At 40.2% G+C, this 21,659-nt stretch overlaps 1 protein-coding gene across 1 annotated transcript; it reads left to right on the top strand.

Annotated features, from left to right (window-relative positions):
- The first annotated feature begins 2,896 nt into the window (after positions 1-2,896).
- LOC133753303 (E3 ubiquitin-protein ligase RNF146-like) lies at positions 2,897-4,143 on the top strand. Its single transcript, XM_062183821.1, has one exon. The coding sequence runs from the start codon at positions 3,040-3,042 to the stop codon at positions 4,081-4,083; it is 1,044 nt and encodes a 347-aa protein (XP_062039805.1). The 5' UTR covers positions 2,897-3,039; the 3' UTR covers positions 4,084-4,143.
- The last annotated feature ends 17,516 nt before the right edge of the window (positions 4,144-21,659 follow it).

Raw genomic sequence — 21,659 nt, 5'->3', positions numbered from 1 at the left:
ATCAATAAATATATTTTCATTTACTTGAAAGGCTGAGGGAGAAAGATGGGGATTGGGGAGACAGACCTTTCATTTGCTGGTTCACTCCCCAAATGCCTGCAACATCCAGGGCCAGGCCAGCCCAAAGTAAGGAATCTCAGTCCAGAGGCCGGCGCCGTGGCACACTAGGTTAATCCTCCGCCTGCAGCGCTGGCATCCCATATGGGCGCTGGTTCTAGTCCTGGTTGCTCCTCTTCCAGTCCAGCTCTCTGCTGTGGCCTGGGATAGCAGTGGAGGATGGCCCAAGTCCTTGGACCCCTGCACCTGCATGGGAGACCAGGAGAAGGCTCCTGGCTCCTGGCTTCAGATCGGCGCAGCTCTGGCCGCAGTGGCCATTTGGGGAGTGAACCAATGGAAGGAAGACCTTTCTCTCTGTCTCTCTCTCTCACTGTCTGTAACTCTACCTCTCAAATAAATAATAATGATAATAATAATAATAATAGGCCAGCGCCGTGGCTCAACAGGCTAATCCTCCACCTTCCGGAGCCAGCACACCGGGTTCTAGTCCCGATTGGGGCGCCAGATTCTGTCCCGGTTGCCCCTCTTCCAGGCCAGCTCTCTGCTATGCCCCAGGAAGGCAGTGGAGGATGGCCCAGGTCCTTGGGCCCTGCACCCGCATGGGAGACCAGAGGAAGCACCTGGCTCCTGGCTTCGGATCAGCGCCGGCCGCAGCGGCCATTGGAGGGTGAACCAACTGCAAAAAGGAAGACCTTTCTCTCTGTCTCTCTCTCTCTCTCACTATCCGCTCTGCCTGTCAAAAAAAAAATAATAATAAAAGAAAGTCAGTCCAGGAATTCTACGGGGGTGGCAGGGATTCAAGTACTTGAATCATCATCTGCTGCTTCTGCATTAGCAGGAAGGTGGATAGGATGTGGAGCAGCCAGGACTTGAACTGGCACTCTGATATTGGATGTGGACATCCTAAGCAGTGGTTTAACCTGCTGTGCCACAACTCCTGCCCCTCAAAAATTTTGTACCAAAATAAAGCTATCTTTAAATTCCATTTTTCATGAATCTTTTTTGGTAGCTTTGTACATTAAGATGCATCAATACTTTGGGAAATTATGCAGCCATTATGAATAATAGAGTATTTCTGAACAAAATGAAATGAGAAACTCTCCAGGAAATACTGCCTATCAGTTATATTAGATAGGGAGTCTTACTTGTGTTTGAAGAATAATCTCTAAAACTGGCTTAAATATCAAAGGAGATTTTGATCTCACATAGTAAGAGGAGTAGACAGGTAGTATAGGCTTCAGATCTGATTCACTTAGCAACTAAATGATGCCATCCAGGACCCAAGTCCCTTCCATCTGTGGTCAGCTTCTGCCCATGTCTAATGTCAACTTCATCCTAAGGCTGGGGGGTTTCCCTAGCGAAAGCAACATGGAGTCTTATGGTGATTGAAGCTACATTCCTCTTTGTTTTTGTCGCTCAAAATAGAGGGGAAAAGTTTCTCAACTATGAAATAAGAAGGTCTGTGACAGAAACCTGGGGTGGGAAAACTCTCCGTTCCAACAGGCACCAGAGACAGTGGAGGATTCAGCACTTTATTATGCCAGCAGGTTCAGCTAGAATCATTTCCTGAGAACTGAGCAGCAGTCCCGAGTTTCTTACAGAATTTATAGGTTCATCAGCATCATACCTTAGCTGTTACAGCATTGGTGGGTTTAAATTGCAGCCTACGTGACTTAGGACCACATTTCCAATGGTCGGAAGGCCCAGTATATTTGTAAAAGTGATACCAGGGGCAGATTTATTAGGACAGATTTACGACCCACGTTTACAGAAGCAGAACTTAGGGTTTCTTTCCTCCCTAGACAAGATAACAGTGGGCAGCTACTTCACTCGTTAACTGTGAGCAGCCACTTTTCAACGTGTGTGTGGGGGGCAGGGGTCTGCTTTCCTTTCTTTGTCTCTGGTTGCAGCCATATTTCCTCTACAGGTCATTCCTTTCATCTGCCTCAGCCATTTTAAGATGCTTGGCTACTCTCACCCTGTAATGGTCCTCAGATAAATTCTGTACACCGACAGGTTTAGAATCATTAGGGTCTGTTTCCTGAAGGCAGTAGTGAGATGGGATGGAGTGAACATCCAGATGTTTGGAATTCTGTTAGGAAGGAAGGAAGAAATTGATATTGGGTAAGCATAGACCATACCACAGCCTCAAACAGGAATGACCCAGCACATTCTGGACCTCCACGAGGCCCTGGATGGAAGCAAAAAGACAGCAAGAGGACACTCTGAATGATTTTTGGAAGCAAAGGAGACAGTGTGTAAATAACTGAAGTAGTCTCAGAAGTGCCATAAGCCAAAGGATGAGAAAGAAGAAGAGTAAGAAAAAGAAGAAGAAGAGAAAAGAGAAGGGAAAAGAAAAGAAGGGAAGGGAAAGGAAAGGAAAGGAAGAGAGAATAATGTGTATGATGTAGTAAAAGTTCCCCAACTGACAGAAATGTGAGAGATATCTGGAGCTGGGGTTAAATACAAAAAACAAGGAGCGGTCGTTGTGGTGCAGTAGGTTAAGCTGCTGCTTGGGACACCCACAACCAATATCAGAGCACCAGTTCAGGTCCCTGCTGCTCTACTTCCAATCAAGCTTCCTACTAATGTGACTGGGAAGGCAATGGATAATGGTTCAAGTACTTTGGCACATAGAATTTCCTATGTGCGGACGGCGAGGTGGCTGGGGCTGGCTGGGGCTGTGGCCGGAGACGAGAGAGTCGAGGTGCCGCCCTCGCGGAGGTCATGGCCAAGGCCTGCCGCTCCGGGATCCTAACTCGGGGGGAGGGAAGAGGCACGACTCGCGGTGCCTGCGGCAGGCTCGACGCCCCCCCACCCCCCGGTCGGCCTGCTGTCGGGCCCCGAGAGGGGCGGCGGTGGGGTCAGGGCCTGCACAAAGAATGGACAAGCAGTGGAAGAGAAAATACTGCAAACTGGCTGACTCCTGGTGAAGAAGATGTTTTACTTTTCTGGCAGGCATCTGTGGGATTTATAATAGAAATGATGGCTGGCTGTGGTGAAATTGATCACTCGATAAACATGCTTCCTACGAACAAGAAAGCAAATGAGTCCTGTTCTAATACCGCACCTTCTCTCTCCGTCCCTGAATGTGCCATTTGTCTTCAAACTTGTGTTCACCCAGTCAGTCTGCCCTGTAAACATGTTTTCTGCTATCTGTGTGTAAAGGGAGCTTCATGGCTTGGAAAACGATGTGCTCTTTGTCGACAAGAAATTCCTGAGGATTTCCTTGACAAACCAACTTTGTTGTCACCAGAGGAACTCAAGGCAGCAAGTAGAGGAAATGGTGAATATGCATGGTATTATGAAGGAAGAAATGGGTGGTGGCAGTATGATGAGAATACTAGTAGAGAGTTGGAAGATGCTTTTTCCAAAGGTAAAAAGAACACTGAAATGTTAATTGCTGGGTTTCTGTATGTTGCTGATCTTGAAAATATGGTTCAATATAGGAGAAATGAACATGGACATCATAGGGAGATTAAGCGAGATATAATAGATATACCAAAGAAGGGAGTAGCTGGACTTAGGCTGGACTGTGACACTAGTGCTGTAAACCTAGCAAGAGAGAGCTCTGCCCATGGAGCGGACAGTGTATCAGCACAGAGCGGAGCTTCTGTTCAGCTTCCAGTGGCGTCGTCTGTAAGGCCTCTAACATCAGTAGATGGCCAGTTAACAAGCCCTGCAACACCATCTCCTGATGCAAGCACCTCTTTGGAAGACTCTTTTGCACATTTACAGCTCAGTGGAGACAACACAGCTGAAAGAAGCCACAGAGGGGAAGGCGAAGAAGATCATGAATCACCGTCTTCAGGCAGGGTACCGGACACCTCCATTGAGGAAACTGAATCAGCTGCCAGTAGTGATAGTGAGGAAGTATCTGCAGTTATTGCACAGCACTCTTTGACTCAACAGAGACTTTTGGTTCCTAATGCAAACCAGACAGTAGCTGATCGATCAGTAGCAGGGGGAACAGTGAGTGTCCGATCTAGAAGGCCTGAAGGACAGTGCACAGTAACTGAAGTTTAAATAAAGTCTTCAGCTCCTTGCTCAAGGTTGCAATGGTAATCTGAAAATTTCTGCCCACATAACATTATACTCATCCCTCGTAGTGCATTTTGGGAGTTGGGGTGGGAAGGGCTATGGGAAGGATAGATCTGAAATTAAAATGTCTAACATGTCACTGTTGAGAAATTTATTTAATGTAAGGAGCTTGGGTGTTAATAGTTGAAAGCTGTTTAGTAATAACCCAGTTTTCTTGACGTCTGTTTATAGTTTTGTGTTTTTTAAGATTTTTAGTTCTTTTGGCCAGTTTGTGTATTACCTGTGCATTAATGGTCATCATCTGACTCTTTCATTATCTTACTTTTCTGCATGGATTGGCATAAAACCATTACTAAAATTTGGCACCATGAGATGTTTGCTATCATTATGAACAGGAAGCTTAATATAAGATTAGAAATGAATTTGGGATTTTAAAATAGAAAAATAACATCTATTTTATAGTAAAGTTACTGAAATGGAAATGTAAAGAAAACAGCTAATCACTTACATTTCAGAATCTTTATAACACACTTCATGGCATTCATTCCCATATGCTTTGCTGTCTAGTCTTTGTAGTTTGAGATTTCTCTTGGTCTGCATTTTTCTTTTTGATTACAAGATTTATAATTTAATAAATACTAGAGTTTATTTTAAAAAAAGAATTTCCTGTGTGCCTCAAAAAGGCAGGACTCTGGGTTGGCACTGTGACAAAGTTGGTTAAGCAGCCATCTGCAGCACCAGCATCCCACATGGGCTTTGATTCAAGTTCTGGCTGCTTCACTTCTGATCCAGCTCCCTGCTAATGCACCTTGGAAAGCAGTGCAAGATGGCCCAAGTCCTTGGACCCCTGCACCAATGTGGTAGACCCAGAAGAAGCTCCTGGCTCCTGGCTTATAGCTGGCCCAGACCTGGTCGTTCTGGTCATTTGGGATGTGGAAGATCTCTCTCCCCTCTCTGTTTCTCCCTCTCTCTCTGTAATTCTGACTTTCAAATACATAAATAAATTTTTAAGAAAAAAAGCAGGACTCATGTTAAAGAACGAGATCTAACATTGGGGTACTAATTTTGGTTAGTAGTGTTTATTGCACAGTAAATGTTGAATAAATATACAGTAAATGGAAGAATGAATGGATTGTTTTTGGAGATACCAGTCAAGAAAACACATTAAAATATAACTTTGCACAGTCTGTTTCCATCTCTGTGTAGCTCAAACAGAAGTAACACTCACTTAATAATGCTGTACCAAAAGCTTGTATTATTTAAAAATGTATATTGTTTCTATTGTTTACATTGTTGTTTTTGGTTTGTTTTATATTGTTCAAATTTTGGTTTCCAGTCCAGCATGTAAACCACTTGGAAGTGATCACTCCCATGCTCACAACAACAACAACAACAGATGTAATAAACTAAACATCAAAAAGAATCAGATCACAGGCAAACTACTGTGCCCTAAAATGGAGAGACAGGCAGGTACATACAGAGAATCACAGATGACAGTAGCAGAAGCCTAGGACTAGAAACACACTGAAACAGGTGCCAGAGCAGGGAAACTTAAATTGTAAATCACACATTGTTAGAGGCTCAAGTGGACAAGATTAAGAGTTAAAAACTCCAAGTGGGCCCTGGTTTTTCACTCTTCCCTGCTCCACTATTGTGGGTTTTACTCCCAGAAGCACTACAAGGTTCTCACAGTGAAATTATAAAAATCTCCTCCTTATAGCAAGAGGAGGATAAAAGTAACCATTCTGATAAACACCCAGATAATTTTAATCTTAACTAGGTCTGCTCTCCAGGGACATAAACTGAATTGGAGGAAGGGAAATAACCAACCTTAAACCTCTCCAACTTTCTAGATGAGGGAAGGGAAATGCCCAACTCTATCCCTCTCTAGCTTTCCTGACTCACCTAATTGCCAAGGGAGGATTGAGACACACTGGTGAGGGGCACAGTTCAGGCCTGTCTGAAAGACTCTGAAGCTTAATCATAGGACAACAAACACTTTGGAAGGTCATCAAGTGTCATTTTAACAGCATTATGCCTTGTCAAAATGTAAAGGTACAGAACCTTTGTAAATTTCTACACCCAGAGTCCCACTGCACATGAAAACAGGTTGGTTATAAAATTTCAATTCATTAAATATTCCATTTTTGCTCCTTGTCTGGTAAGGAGTATTTTATAGGAGCAGACTTTTGGAAATTCAATAATAAAGTTTAAGGAAAAAGTGTTGAGTCTTAACTTTGCAAACCAAGAAAAGTGCAAATCTAACCACAAAGCTCTTGAATTCTAGTCTGTTGACCCAGTTCTAGATGCCTTCCTCTACTTTAGAATGACAACCACCAGTAAAGTGGCTTTTTTCCAATTAGCATCAATCAGAAAAGGGTTTAACACAAATATTGCTATAGATGTGTCATGTTATAATATTTTAGACTTGAATTATGGAAATAAGTCTGCACACCAAGCAATACATATTTAAGGAATATGACTCATGTAAATTTGGTCATGACAGTTGAAGTTGGCTTTGGCTTTGAAGTATTTTTAAATTGACAGAAAATATTAAACTTCAATGAAATAAGTAAAAATTTTAATAATTGATAGCTATAATCAACCTCAAAATTTCCTTTTATTTTTCACTTGCCACTAAATTTAAAAGGAGAGTCACTTTCAGTAGTGTTCCAAAGGGAGCGAGTACACTTCTATGATGTGAAGAGTTGCTATGGATCTGAATGCAGTGTGAGATTTTCTGTTCGCAGCAGGAAACCCAGCAGTCCATTTTGATCTCATGTTTTACCAGGAAAGTAATGCAAACCACCATTCTCCTGGGCCTCTTGTACGATTCCTTTTTTGTGAATATATAGAGGCAAAGCTCATCTATGTTAACTAACAGGGAGAATAGTAGTTAACTTTGCATGTAGGCAGTGATGATATTGACTAGGACACACAAGGGAGTGCTCTGGGTTGCCAGTAATATTCTATATCTGAATAAGGGTTGTAGTTATATGGTGGCAGCATTAATCTTCTTTCTGTTGCTGCAAAAAATACTTGAGGTTGGGTAATTTTTTAAAAAGATCTATTTATGTATTTGAAAGGCAGAGTTACAGAGAGGGAGGGAGGGAGGGAGAGAGAGAGAGAGAGAGAGAGAGAGAGAGAGAATTTTCCATTCACTGGTTCACTCCCAAAATGGCTGCAACAGGCAGGGCTGGGTCAATTGGGTTGATCGAAGTCAGAAGCCTGGAGCTTCTTCCAGGTCTCCCAGGAGCCTGGAGCTTCTTCATGTGTACATGGGCCCAAGGACTTGGGCCATCTTCCACTGCTTCCCCAGGCATGTTAGCAAGGAGTGGATAGGAAGTGGAGCAGTCGGGACTCGAACCAGTGGCCATATGGGATGCTGGTGCTTCAGGTGGCAGCTTTACCCACTATGCCACAGTGCCAGCCCTTAGACTGGGTAATTTATAGAAAAAAAAAAGTTTAAGTCATTTTTGACGTCTGAATGCCTGTGATTGGGTGGTCCCATCTGCTTGACCTCTGGTTACATTCCAACATGGCAGATGGCATCATATTGGGAACAAATGAGAGAGGAAGCAAGCAGTCACATGCTAAGACAGGAGGCAAGAGGGATTCAGGGATCAGGCTGGCTTGTTTTTCCCCAACAGCTTGCTTGTGCAGGAACTATCTGGAGGCCTCTGAAAATTACCTTCATCCTTTCTGAGGGCAGTTCCTCCACTGACCTAACCACCTTCCACCAGGCCATGCCTCTTAAAAGTTCTATCACTTCTCAAGATCATCACACTGGGGACTAAGCTTCCAGCACATAAACTTTTGGGAATGGGAAGGGACATGTTCAAACCATATGCACACAGACATAGCGCTATGAAGCCATTAAAAGGAATGAGGTGCTCCTATGTATATAATTTATGTAGCAATCTGAGAGACAAGATGTTAATAAAGGAAGTAATATTTTTCATTGTATTTAAAACTTAAGAAAAACAATCTCATACATTTTTGTTTCTGCTTCACTTGAAAGAAAAAGCTAAATGACTTACCCTGACATTGTTAAGATGAAATGGCCTTCACAGGGGAAGAAAAAAATGCTTTCCTTAAAGGAATCTTTTCAAGTTTTGAATTGGATATGTTACATTAACTGTTACATATTTTAAAGCATTGATAATTTTCACAATCACCATTGTGTTGGGACTTGTATTACATTTTGCAAAATGTTTCAAGTTGAAATCAATGCAACAAAAATCCTTAATGACCACCAATTTTTAATATATGAAAATCTTGAATTAACTAGCAATGAGGAATATTCTTTAAAGAATATTAGTATTACAACAATTCGCAAAATGTCTATGAATGATTCTAATCTGTCCCCTTCTTTAAGAAGCTACCGGCGCCGCGGCTCAATAGGCTAATCCTCCGCCTAGCGGCGCCGGCACACCGGGTTCTAGTCCCGGTCAGGGCACCGGTCCTGTCCCGGTTGCCCCTCTTCCAGGCCAGCTCTCTGCTGCGGCCAGGGAGTGCAGTGGAGGATGACCCAAGTGCTTGGGCCCTGCACCCCATGGGAGACCAGGAGAAGCACCTGGCTCCTGCCAACGGCAAAAAGGAAGACCTTTCTCTCTCTCTCTCTCTCTCTCTCTCTCTCGCTCTGTCCACTCTGCCTGTCAAAAAAATAAATAAATAAATAAAAAATTCTAAAAAAAAAAAAAGAAGCTATCGAGCAAACTGGTATGTTTCAGAAGCCCCAACATTGTAAGTTCATTGTTGCAATGAGGGAAGGGAATTACTCCACACACGGAAGGAAAAAGAGAAAGAAGGGAAAACAGCCGGATATGTGTCCTGCTGCAGGTGGATGCCAAAGATTCACAGCAGGTTTGGGCCAACAGTGTCTACAAGCTGGGATAATAGAGCTGGAGAATGGAAGAAGGGGCAAGTTGGGAGGACATAAAGATACCCTCTCTCTTGGCATGCCTCAGAAACACCCATGAGATACTCTATAAAACATATGCCTTCCAGGAGGTACCTTTCTCTGAAGGGAGGAGAGAACTTCCACTTTGATTATGATCTGGTCTAAATAAGATCAGAGTTGGTGAACTCAAGAGGCTTCCATAGCCTCGGCAGCTCATGACAAGAGCCTAGGGGGATTACTGACGTCATAAATAAGAGTGTCAATTGTTAAATCAACAACAGGAGTCACTGTGCACGTACTCCCCATGTAGGATATCTGTCCTTAATATGTTGTACTATGAGAATTAGCGGTATAACTAGTACTCAAACAGTACTTTATACTTTGTGTTTCTGTGTGGGTGCAAACTGTTGAAATCTTTACTTAGTATATACTAAATTGATCTTCTGTATATAAAGATAATTGAAAATGAATCTTAATGAAGAATAGGATGGGAGAGGGAATAGGAGATGGGATGGTTTGTGGGTGGGAGGAAGTTATGGGGGGAAGAACCACTTTAATCCAAAAGTTGTACTTCTGAAATTTATATTTATTAAATAAAAGTTTTCTATTAAAAAAAAATTTGCCTTCCAAAGCAGCCCTTGGTACGTCTGTCACTTGAATAAACAGAGAAAGAAAAGAAACAATTTAAGTTTTTCAACCTTCTCCAAAAAGAACTTAAATAATAGCCACAAAGAGACATGTGCATACTGGTAATATTTCTCAAGTCCTAAAGCTCTGAGGGAGGAGTCTTTAAATAATTAATGGAAAATACAAAAAAATTCATGGAAAACTGTATACGAATTTCAACATTTTTGCACCAAAATAAGCATCTTTCAACTCCATTTTTTAACAAACGTTTTGAGGCCCTCTTGTAAATGCCACAATATTTACTTACTTTCTACACATGATGAAATACTCAGGCTCAGAGAATAATATATACAATGAAGGTATCCTGGGGAGGTGTCCAATGGAGACTGGAGCCAACCTGAAAGGCCTTCCACTGGCAAGTTCTGGGATCAATTAAAAATCAAAATGTATAATGATAATAACAAAGAAAGAAAAAAACTGAAATTCCTGAGTCATACTGATATAAATAAATCAATGATAAATAAATAAATAAGGAGAAAACACTCTATCATGTTCTCAAAAGCCAACTTATAATTTCAGATGGAACACTTGAATTGGAAAAGCAGTGCAGAACACCACCATGGTAATAAGCCATTCAGATAAAATCATAAATGGCCGTTCAGTCTGCACTGAATGCCACAGTAGTCATTGAGTCACCATGGTAACTGTGCTAGCTGTGGAAAGCACAGAACAAACAACTGATAACTCTATCTTGTTTTTAATGTATGCCAGGAACTGAATAAGATTGACACTATAATGTTAATTAAACTCAAGAGTTCTTGACAGTAAATATTCCTGGAATTTCAGAAACATACACACACATACATTCCCACTTGCAAAAATGCTCTGTCACTCTCTCTCACCATTCAAGATTCCAGGAACTCATTGAAGTGTATAGCTGGGTGTTAAGAGGAAAAATCCCACAATACAGCAGATTCAATTCCAATCACACATATAAAGCTGAAATTACTAAACTATGTGCTTCTGGTGATTGATTTTTTCTGGAAATGATCTGTAGAATTGTTTCTGGAACATTTTCATCCATAGTTTCAATATATCATCAATGTTCTCTGAAAGCTAACACAGTTAAACAAATGTTAAGCATCAAGTATTTTTTCCACCCTGTGTTTTCAACCAAAAGTATGCCTCATTATTGTGAAGTATTTTGTCACTGACAGTTCAGAGAAAATACAATAATTAGCTCTTATATTTTTAAAATGCCACCTTTAGTAGCATCAAAAAGGATGAAATATTCAGGAATAGTTCATAGAAATACAAAGCCTGTACACTTAACACTACAAAACAGTGCTGAGAGGACTAAAGAAGACCTAAATAAATGGAAGATACACTGTGTCCATGGGTCAGAAGACACAGTTATTGTTAAGATGTCAATTCTCCATGATCTTCTCTACAGAGTCACTGTCCTAACACAAATTCTAATAGGCATTTTTGAAAGAAGTTGAAATGATGATTCTAAAGTTCATGTGAAAATGAACTTTGAAAAGAGCAAAGTTAGAAAACAAACACATCCTAATTTCAAAACTCTTGATAAATTTACAGTAATCAAGACAGTGTCGTATTAGAATGAAAGTACAAAAATAAAAGTAGATCAAAGAAACTGAATAAAGACTCCAGAAATAAACCCACACATGTGTACAAAATTGATATTTAAGAAAGATACAAAGGCAATCCAGTGGAGAAGGATCTTTGTTTTTCAACAAGTTATGCTAGGAAATCTGGATATCAATATTCACAAAATAACTATACTTCACATAGCCTACCATATATAAAAGTGAACTTAACTAGAAAAATCACTATTCCGAGGATAACAATACAACATATCAAAACTTAAGGGATACAGAAAAAGCAGTGTTAAGAGGAAAGTTTATAGCAATAGGTGCCTACATCAAGAAATTGGAAAGGCACCAAATAAATGAGCTTTCAATGCATCTCAAGGATCTAGAAAAACTGCAGCAAACCAGACCCAAAACTAGTAGGAGAAGAGAAATACTTGAAATCAGAGAAGAAATCAACAGGATTGAATTGAAAAAAAAAATTACAAAAGATCAGCCAAACAAAGAGCTGGTTTTTTGAAAAAATAAACAAAACTGACACCCCATTGGCCCAACTAACTAAAAAAAAGAAGAGAAAAGACCCAAATCAATAAAATCAGAGATGAAAAAGGGAATGTAACAACAGACACCACAGAAATAAAAAGAATCATCAGAAATTACTACAAAGAGTTGTATGCTAGCAAACAGGAAAATCTATCAGAAATGGATAGATTCCTGGAAATATACAACCTACCTAAATTGAACCATGAAGACATAGAAATCCTAAACAGACCCATACCTGAGAGAGAAATTGAATCAGTAATAAAGTCCCTCCCAACAAAGCAAAGCCCAGGACTGGATGGATTCACTGCTGAACTCTACCAGACATTTAAAGAACTAACTCCAATTCTTCTCAAACTATTCAGAACAATTGAAAAAGAGGGAATCCTCCCAAATTCTTTCTATGAAGCCAGCATCACCTAAATCCCTAAGCTGGAAAAAGATGTAGCATTGAAAGAAAATTACAGACCAATATCCCTGATGAACATAGCCGCAAAAATCCTCAATAAAATTCTGGCCGATAGAATGCAACAACACATCAGAAAGATCATCCACCCAGACCAAGTGGGATTTATCCCTGGTATGCAGGGATGGTTCAATGTTCGCAAATCAATCAATGTGATACATTAACAAACTGCAGAAGAAAAATCATATGATTATCTCAATAGATGCAGAGAAAGCATTCGATAAAATACAACACCCTTTCATGATGAAAACTCTACGCAAATTGGGTATAGAAGGAACATTCCTCAATACAATCAAAGCAATTTATGAAAAACCCACCGCCAGCATCCTATTGAATGGGGAAAAGTTGGAAGCATTTCCGCTGAGATCTGGTACCAGACAGGGATGCCCACTCTCTCCACAGCTATAAATATAGCTCTGGAAGTTTCAGCCAGAGTTATTAGGCAAGAAAAAGAAATTAAACGGATATAAACTGGGAAGGAAGAAGTCACACTATCCCTCTTTGCAGATGATATGATTCTTTATTTAGGGGATTCAAAGAACTCTACTAAGAGACTATTGGAACACATAGAAGGGTTTGGCAAAGTAGCAGGATAAAAAAATCAATGCACAAAAATCAACAGCCTTTGTATACACAGGCAATGCCACGGCTGAGAAAGAACTTCTAAGATCAATCCCATTCACAATAGCTACAAAAACAATCAAATACCTTGGAATAAACTTAACCAAGGACGTTAAAGATCTCTATGATGAGAATTACAAAATCATAAAGAAATAAATAGAAGAGGAGGCTGGTGCCCCGGCTCACTAGGTTAATCCTCCTCCTGCGGCGCCAGCACACTGGGTTCTAGTCCTGGTCAGGGCACCGGATTCTGTCCCGTTCACTCCTCTTTCGTCCAGCTCTCTGCTATGGCCCGGGAGTGCAGTGGAGGATGGCCCAAGTGCTTGGGCCCTGCACCCGCATGGGAGACCAGGAGAAGCACTTGGCTCCTGGCTTTGGATCAGCACGGTGCACCGGCCATGGTGGCCATTTGGGGAGTGAACCAACATAAAAGGAAGACCTTTCTCTCTGTCTCTCTCTCTCTCTCACTGTCCACTCTGCCTGCCAAAAAATAAAATAAAATAAAAAAGAAATAGAAGAGGATACTAAAAAATGGAAAAATCTTCCATGCTCATGGATTGGAAGAATCAATATAATCAAAATGTCCGTTCTCCCAAAAGCAATTTATAGATTCAATGCAGTACCAATCAAAATACCAGACATTCGTCTCAGATCAGGAAAAAAATGATGCTGAAATTCATATGGAGACACAGGAGACCTCGAATAGCTAAAGCAATCTTGTACAACAAAAACAAAGCCGGAGGCATCACAATTCCAGATTTCAGGGCATACTACAGGGCAGTTGTAATCAAAACAGCATGGTGGCCGGTGCTGTGGCTCAACAGGCTAATCCTTCGCCTAGCGGCGCCGGCACACCGGGTTCTAGTCCCGGTCGGGGCGCTGGATTCTGTCTCGTTGCCCCTCTTCCAGACCAGCTCTCAGCTATGGCCCGGGAGTGCAGTGGAGGATGGCCCAAGTCCTTGGGCCCTGCACCCCATGGGAGACCAGGATAAGTACCTGGCTCCTGGCTTCGGATCAGCGCGATGTGCTGGCCGCAGTGACCATTGGAGGGTGAACCAATGGCAAAGGAAGACCTTTCTCTCTGTCTCTCTCTCTCACTATCCACTCTGCCTGTCAAAAAAAAAAACAGCATGGTACTGGTACAGAAACAGATGGATAGACCAATGGAACAGAATAGAAACACCAGAAATCAATCCAAACATCTACAGCCAACTTATATTTGATCAAGGATCCAAAACCAATCCCTGGAGTAAGGACAGTCTATTCAATAAATGGTGCTGGGAAAACTGGATTTCCACGTGCAGAAGCGTGAAGCAAGACCCCTACCTTTCACCTTACACAAAAATCCACTCAACATGGATTAAAGACCTAAATCTACGACTTGACACCATCAAATTATTAGAGAACATTGGAGAAACCCTGCAAGATATAGGCACAGGCAAAGATTTCTTGAAAAAGACCCCAGAGGCACAGGCAGTCAAAGCCAAAATTAACATTTGGGATTTCATCAAATTGAGAAGTTTCTATACTTCAATAGAAACAGTAAGGAAAGTGAAGAGGCAACCGACAGAATGGGAAAAAATATTTGCAAACTATGCAACAGATAAAGGGTTAATAACCAGAATCTGCAAAAAGATCAAGAAATTCCACAACAACAAAACAAACAACCCACTTAAGAGATGGGTCAAGGACCTCAATAGACATTTTTCAAAAGTGGAAATCCAAATGGCCAACAGACACATGAAAAAATGTTTAGGATCACTAGCAATCGCGTAAATGAAAATCAAAACCACAATGAGGTTTCACTTCACCCTGGTTAGAATGTCTCACATACAGAAATCTACCAACAATAGATGCTGGCGAGGATGTGGGGAAAAAGGGATACTAACCCACTGTTGGTGGGAATGCAAACTGGTTAAGCCACTATGGAAGTCAGTCTGGAGATTCCTCAGAAACCTGAATATAACCCTACCATACAACCCAGCCATCCCACTCCTTGGAATTTACCCAAAGGAAATTAAATTGGCAAATAAAAGAGTCGTCTGCACCTCAATGTTTATTGCTGCTCAATTCACAATAGCTAAGACATGGAATCAACCTAAATGTCCATCAACAGTAGACTGGATAAAGAAATTATGGGACATGTACGCTATAGAATACTATACAGCAGTAAAAAAAAAAAAAAGAAATCTGGTCATTTGCAACAAAATGGAGGAATCTGGAAAACATCATGCTGAGTGAAATAAGCCAGTCCCAAAGGGACAAATATCACATGTTCTCCCTGATCGGCGACAACTGACAGAGCACCAAGAAGGAAACCTGTTGAAGTGAAATGGACACTATGAGAAACAGTGACTTTATCAGGCCTTGTCCTGACTGTCGATGAACAACTTAATACTTTATCCCTTTTAGTATTTTTTGTTCTACTTAATACTATTGGTTGAACTTTTTAATTAACACACAATTATTCTTAGGTGTTTAAATTTAATTGAAAATTGATCCCAGTTAAATATAAGAGTGGGAATAAGAGAGGGAGAGAGGGAGTAAATGTATAGTTTGGGACATGCTCAATTGAACTTGCTCCAAATGGTACAGTTAGAAGCGTGCCAGGGGATTCCATTTCAACCCCATCAAGGTGGCATGTACCATTGCCATCTCACTAGTCCAAGTGATCAACTTCAGTTCACAATTGATCACACTGATAGGTCTAAGAGTCAAAGAGATCTAACAAACAAGACTAGTATCTGCTAATACTAACTGATAAAATCAAAAAGGGAGAGAACAATCCAACATGGGAAGTGGGATATACAGCAGATTCATAGAATGCCAGATGTCCTAAACAGCACTCTGGCCTCAGAATCAGCCCTTAAGACATTCAGATCCAGCTAAAAAGCCCATGAGAGTATTTTAGGCATTGAAAGCCAAGACACTCTGGCAAAAAAAAAAAGAGGACCTAAATGAAAGATCTCTGCGAGTGAGATTCCAGTGGAAAGAACAGGCGATCAAAGAAGGAGGTACCTTTCTCTGAAGGAAGGAGAGAACTTCCACTTTGACTATAACCTTGCCTAAATAAGTTCTGAGTTGGCGAACTCAGGAGGCCTCCATAGCCTTGGCAGCTCATGACAAGAGCCTAGGGGGATTACTAATACCATAAAGAAGAGTGTCAATTGTTAAGTCAACAACAGGAGCCACTGTGCACTTACTCCTCATGTAGGATCTCTGTCCTTAATGTATTGTACAATGTAAATTAATGGTATAACTAGTACTCAAACAGTACTTTATACTTTGTGTTTTTGTGTGGGTTCAAACTGTTGAAATCTTTACTTAGTATATACTAAATTGATCTTCTTTTTTTTATCTTTTTTTTTTAACATTTACCAGAAGGTCCAATGCCTTCTATAAATTTTAAGAATCATGTATTTGGAAACACCTCTTTTTTTTTGACAGGCAGAGTGGACAGTAGAGGGAGACAGAGAGAAAGGTCTTCCTTTCTGCCATTGGTTCACCCTCCAATGGCTGTCGCAGCTGGCGCGCTGCGGCCGGCGCACCACGCTGTTCCGATGGCAGGAGCCAGGTGCTTATCCTGGTCTCCCATGGGGTGCAGGACCCAAGCACTTGGGCCATCCTCCACTGCCTTCCCTGGCCACAGCAGAGAGCTGGCCTGGAAGAGGGGCAACCGGGATAGAATCCGGCGCCCTGACCGGGACTAGAACCCGGTGTGCCGGCGCCGCAAGACGGAGGATTAGCCTGTTAAGCCACGGTGCCGGCCTAAATTGATCTTCTGCATATAAAGAGAATTGAAAATGTATCTTGATGTGAATGGAATGGGAGAGGGAGCAGGAGATGGGAGGGGTGCGGGTGGGAGGGAAGTTATGGGGGAAAAGCCACTATAATCCAAAAGCTATACTTTGGAAATTTATATTTATTAAATAAAAGTTTAAAAAAATGAAAAAAAGAAAAAAAATAAAAATCACTGTTCCTCAATAATGAATTGTTAAGCTCATGATCATAAAGAAAATTGAAATTATGTCATTTTTAAAATTTAAGAAAATAAGAAAAGAAGGAGGGAGGGTAAGAAAGGGGTATGGGGAGAGGGAAGTATCATTATGTCCTTAAAACAGTATATATGGAATACATGAAACTTACTCCCTTTTTATAAATACATGAAAAACTAAATGTATCATAGACCTAAGCATAATATCAAAATCTATACAATTTCTAGCATAAAATAATACAGAAAATCCTTATAAAAGTGATTAGATTAATATTTTGTAAATGAGACACCAAAACTACAATCCATAAGTAAAGACTTCAACAAATTGGACTTTGTCAAAGTTAAAAATGTCAGCTCTTTCAAGATATTACTGGGAGAATGAAAAGACAAGCACTGACTGGGAGAAAATATTGGGATATCATATATCTGGTAAGGGACTTTGAAAATCTCACAAAACTCAACAATAAGAAAATAGATACTCCAATAAATAAATGGGAAAATGAACTCAAGAGATAATCTACTATAGAATATATATAAGTGTATAATATAATACGTATAACAGACACATGAGAAAGAGCTCAGCATCATCATAGGTACAGAAATGTAATTACAAATAGGTGGTATTATGTACCAGGAGAATGCCAAAAATTAGACACTGACCATACCAAGAACTGGCATGGTTGTGGAGGACAAAACTCTCACACACTGCGAATGACAATTAAAAAATGTGCAATCACTTTGGAAGCAGTTTGGCTGTTTCTTACAATAGTAAATCTTAAATCTACCCTATGTTCTACTCACTGAAGTCTTCAGAATTTGCCCTAGAGAAAGAAAAACACATTTCCATAAAAAGACATATTCACACATGTTCATAGCAACTTTATTAACAAGATAGCAGCTTTGTTTCCACTTTGGAAACAACCCAAATATCCATAAACAAGTGAATGAATACAATTTGTGGTATAGCCATTTAAAGAAAAACCCACAAATTATGTCTTCTGAATATATGTAAAACTTAATCTGTACTGAAACATGTGCCATGTTTCCTGGGAACAGGGTAATGTCAGGGCAAGTGAGGTTGTGTATTACAGAAGTCAACATATATTCAGTTTAGGGACATAACAATAATGATCCATTTAGGCCTATATGATTATTCTAGAGGATATAACTTGGTATCATTAAATAGGGCAAACTATAAGATAATTATTATTTTTGAAAATACTTAATTTTTGACTAACATTTGATAACTCCTGTCTTCTTAAAAATTTAATTATAGAATGGCAAAACATGTGGCAACAGAGTATAATGCATATTATAATCTCAAATTGTTAAGAAGGTCTTTTAGCCAACTGCATATTTCAATGCCTATCTGACAGATACATGTTTATTATTTATTATTAAGTAGTCAGAAACACAAATGCAAATTTATTGCAAATGCACGTTAAATACCAAGTTCCTCTCCCAGGTGAACAATTTACTGCTTTATGATACAGTTAAGCATCTCTAAGATAAGCCTTAACAATTATTACAAGACTCTGGAACAGCTATTAACTTTGAAGTGATTTTTCTAGTTTTATTTTATTTTAATCAACACATAATAATACAACATATTTGTGGGATACAATGTGATGCTTTGATACATGTATACATTGTTTTACGATCAAGTCAACATATTTATCAACTCAAACATTTATTGTTTCTTTGTGGTGAAACATTTAAAACCATGTTTTCACTGTTGAAATCTTTACTTAGTATATACTAAATTGACCTTCTGTATATAAAGATAATTGAAAATGAATCTTGATGTGAATGGGATGGGAGAAGGAGCGGGAGATGCGATGGTTGCGCGTGGGAGGGAGGTTATGGCGGGGGGAGGAAGCCACTGTAATCCAAAAGCTGTACTTTGGAAATTTATATTTATTAAATAAAAGTTTAGAAAAACGCTTTCAAATTCTTCAAATACACAGTACATTAATACTGATTAAGATCAGGTTACTGTGTAATAGAAAACATAATTTATTCCTCATATCTAACTGTAATACTGACAAAATTCCCCTTGTCACCCTTCCCCATACTCTCTGCAGCCCCTAGATATCATTATTCCACTCTCTCTTATGAAGTCAACATTAAAAAAATAATTAAGTAATGTATTTTTTAAGAGAGAGAGATCAATCTTCCATCTGTTGGTTCACTCCCCAAATGCCCACAACAGGTGGGGCTGGGCCAGCCCAAAACCAGGAGCCTGGAATTTATGCCAGGTCTTCCATATGCGTGCCAAGAGCCCAAATACTTGAGACATCATCTGCTGCTTCCCAGGGTGTGCATTAGCAGGAAGCTGGATAGGAAGCTGAGATAGGAGACTTGAATCTAGGGACTCCAATTTGAGATGCAGGCATCCCAAGTGGTGTCTTAACCACTGAGCCAAATGCCAACCCCTGGAGATCAACTGTATTGGATTCCACATATCAGTGAGAATGTATGGTATTTTCTTTTATGCATCTAGATTGTTTCATTTAATGTCCTTCAGGTCCAGCCATGTTGTCCCAAAATGACAAGATTTCACTTTTTGATAGATGAATTGCATTCCATTGTGTAAGTGTACCACATGTTCTTTCTCCATTCAATCACTGATTCACACTGAGGTTGATTCCATATCTTGATTATTGTGAATAACGACGCAGTGACCATGGGAGTACAGTGAAATCAACATATTGATTTCATTTTCTTTGGGTATGCAGCCAATAATGAAATTTCCTGGCCATATGGTAGCTTTATTTTTAATTTTTTGAGGAAACGCCATACTGTTTTTCACAATGGCTGTATTAATTTGTATTCCCACATTTTTGCCAGTGTCAGCACTTGTTGTCTTTTGTCATTTTTGATAATAGCTGTTCTAACTGGAATGAAATGATATTTCATTGTGGTTTTGATTTGCATTTCCCTGATGATTAAGGACATTCAGCATTTTTTTTCCTATACTTGTTGGACATTTGTATGCTTTGTTTTCAGAAATGTCTATTCAGATCGTTTGTCCATTTTAATCAAATTATTTGGTTTTGTGCTATTGAGTTATTTGAGTTTCTTATATATTCTGCGTACTAACTCATTATCAGAAGTAGAGTATGTCACTATTTTCTCCCATTTAGCAGGCTGTTTCTTATTTTTTTCCTTAGCTGTGCAGAAGACATTTAACTTGATTCAATATCGTTTGTCAATTTGTGCTTTGGGGGGTCTTTTTAAAAAACTTATTCTGGGACAGCATTGTGGTATAGTGGGTAAGGCGCAATGTCGCCATCCCATATGAGCTCTGGTTTGAATCCTGGCTGCTCCACTTCCGATCCAGCTCCCTGCTAATGGCCTGGGAAAAAGCAGTGAAAAATGGCCCACGTGCTTGGGCCCCTGAACCCACATGGGAGACCCAGATAAAACTCCTGGTTCCTGGTTTTGGCCTGGCCCATTCCTGGCCATTGTGGCCATCTTGAACCAGTGGATGGAAGAACTCTCTCTGTCTCTCCCTCTCTCTCTCTCTGACTTTCAAATAAATAAATATTTAAAGAAATTGATTGATTAAAAACCTTTTTTTCCCAGTCCATTGTCATAAAGAGTTCCTACTATGCTGTCTTCCAGTAGTTTCATTGCTTCTGTTCATACATTTAAGTCTTTAATTGACTTTGAGTTACATTTTGTTCATAGAGACAGTGGCCTAGTTTCATTCTTCTACACATAGATATCCAGTTTTCCCAGCATCATTTATTGAAGAGAATGTCCTTTCCCCGATGTGTACTCTTCTCATATTTACTCTAGTTTTGTCCTTTGTATTCAAGATTAAGTTGACTATTTGGGGTTTTCTGTTCTAGATGAATTTCAGGATTTTTCCATTTTTGTGAATAATATCATTCTATTTTGATGGGGACTGTGTTGAATGTATAGATCATGTTGTGTAATATACACATTTTAATAATAGTAATTCTTGCAATCCATAAACACAGGAGGTCTTTCCATTTCCTTTGTACTCTTCCATTTATTTTATCAATGTTTCATAGTTTTTGTAGCTGAAAGAATAAATGCTTTAACTGAGATTTTCAATTAATGATTGGGGGTTGGCATTGTGATGCAATGGGTTAAGCCACCACTTGTGATGCCAGCGTCCCATATTGGAGTGATGATCTGAGTCCTGACTGCTCTACTTCTGATCCAGTTTCCTACTAATGCACCTGGGAGAGCGTTGGAAGGTGGTCCAAGTACTTGGGCCCCTGCTACCCACATGAGAAACCTAGATGGAGTTTTGGGCTCTTAACTTCATCCTGGCTTAGCTCTGGCCATTGTGGCCATTTTGGAAGTGAACCAGTGAATGGAAGCTCCATTGTTTTCTTCTTCCTCTCCCTCTTCTTCTTCCCCTTTTTCTCCTTCTTCTTCACTCTTTCAAATAAACAAATAAATCTTTTAAAAATTAACTCTTGGAAACTCTTGGAACTCTAGATTCTGTAAAAGTTCACTATAGAATGGATAAAAATGTGGTTACCAGGGAACCACATTATGATATTGCAATGCCTTCTTCAATACCCTTCTTGAGGCTGGTGCTGTGGTATAACAGATTAAGCCACTATCTGGAGCACCAGTACCCATATGGGCACCAGTTCAAGTCCTGGCTGCTCCACTTCTGATCCAGCTCCCTACTAATATGTCTAGGAGGGCAGCAGAGGATGGCCCAATTGCATGGGCTCCTGCACCCACATGGGAGACCTGGATGAAGCTCCTGGCTCCTGGCTTTGGTCTGGCCCAGCCCTGGCCATTGCA

The sequence above is a fragment of the Lepus europaeus genome, chromosome X, assembly GCF_033115175.1.
Source record: "Lepus europaeus isolate LE1 chromosome X, mLepTim1.pri, whole genome shotgun sequence".
NCBI classification, from domain to species: domain Eukaryota; kingdom Metazoa; phylum Chordata; class Mammalia; order Lagomorpha; family Leporidae; genus Lepus; species Lepus europaeus.
The sequence above is the reverse complement of the archived record's forward strand: the minus strand, read 5'-3'. Positions and strand labels throughout refer to the sequence as shown.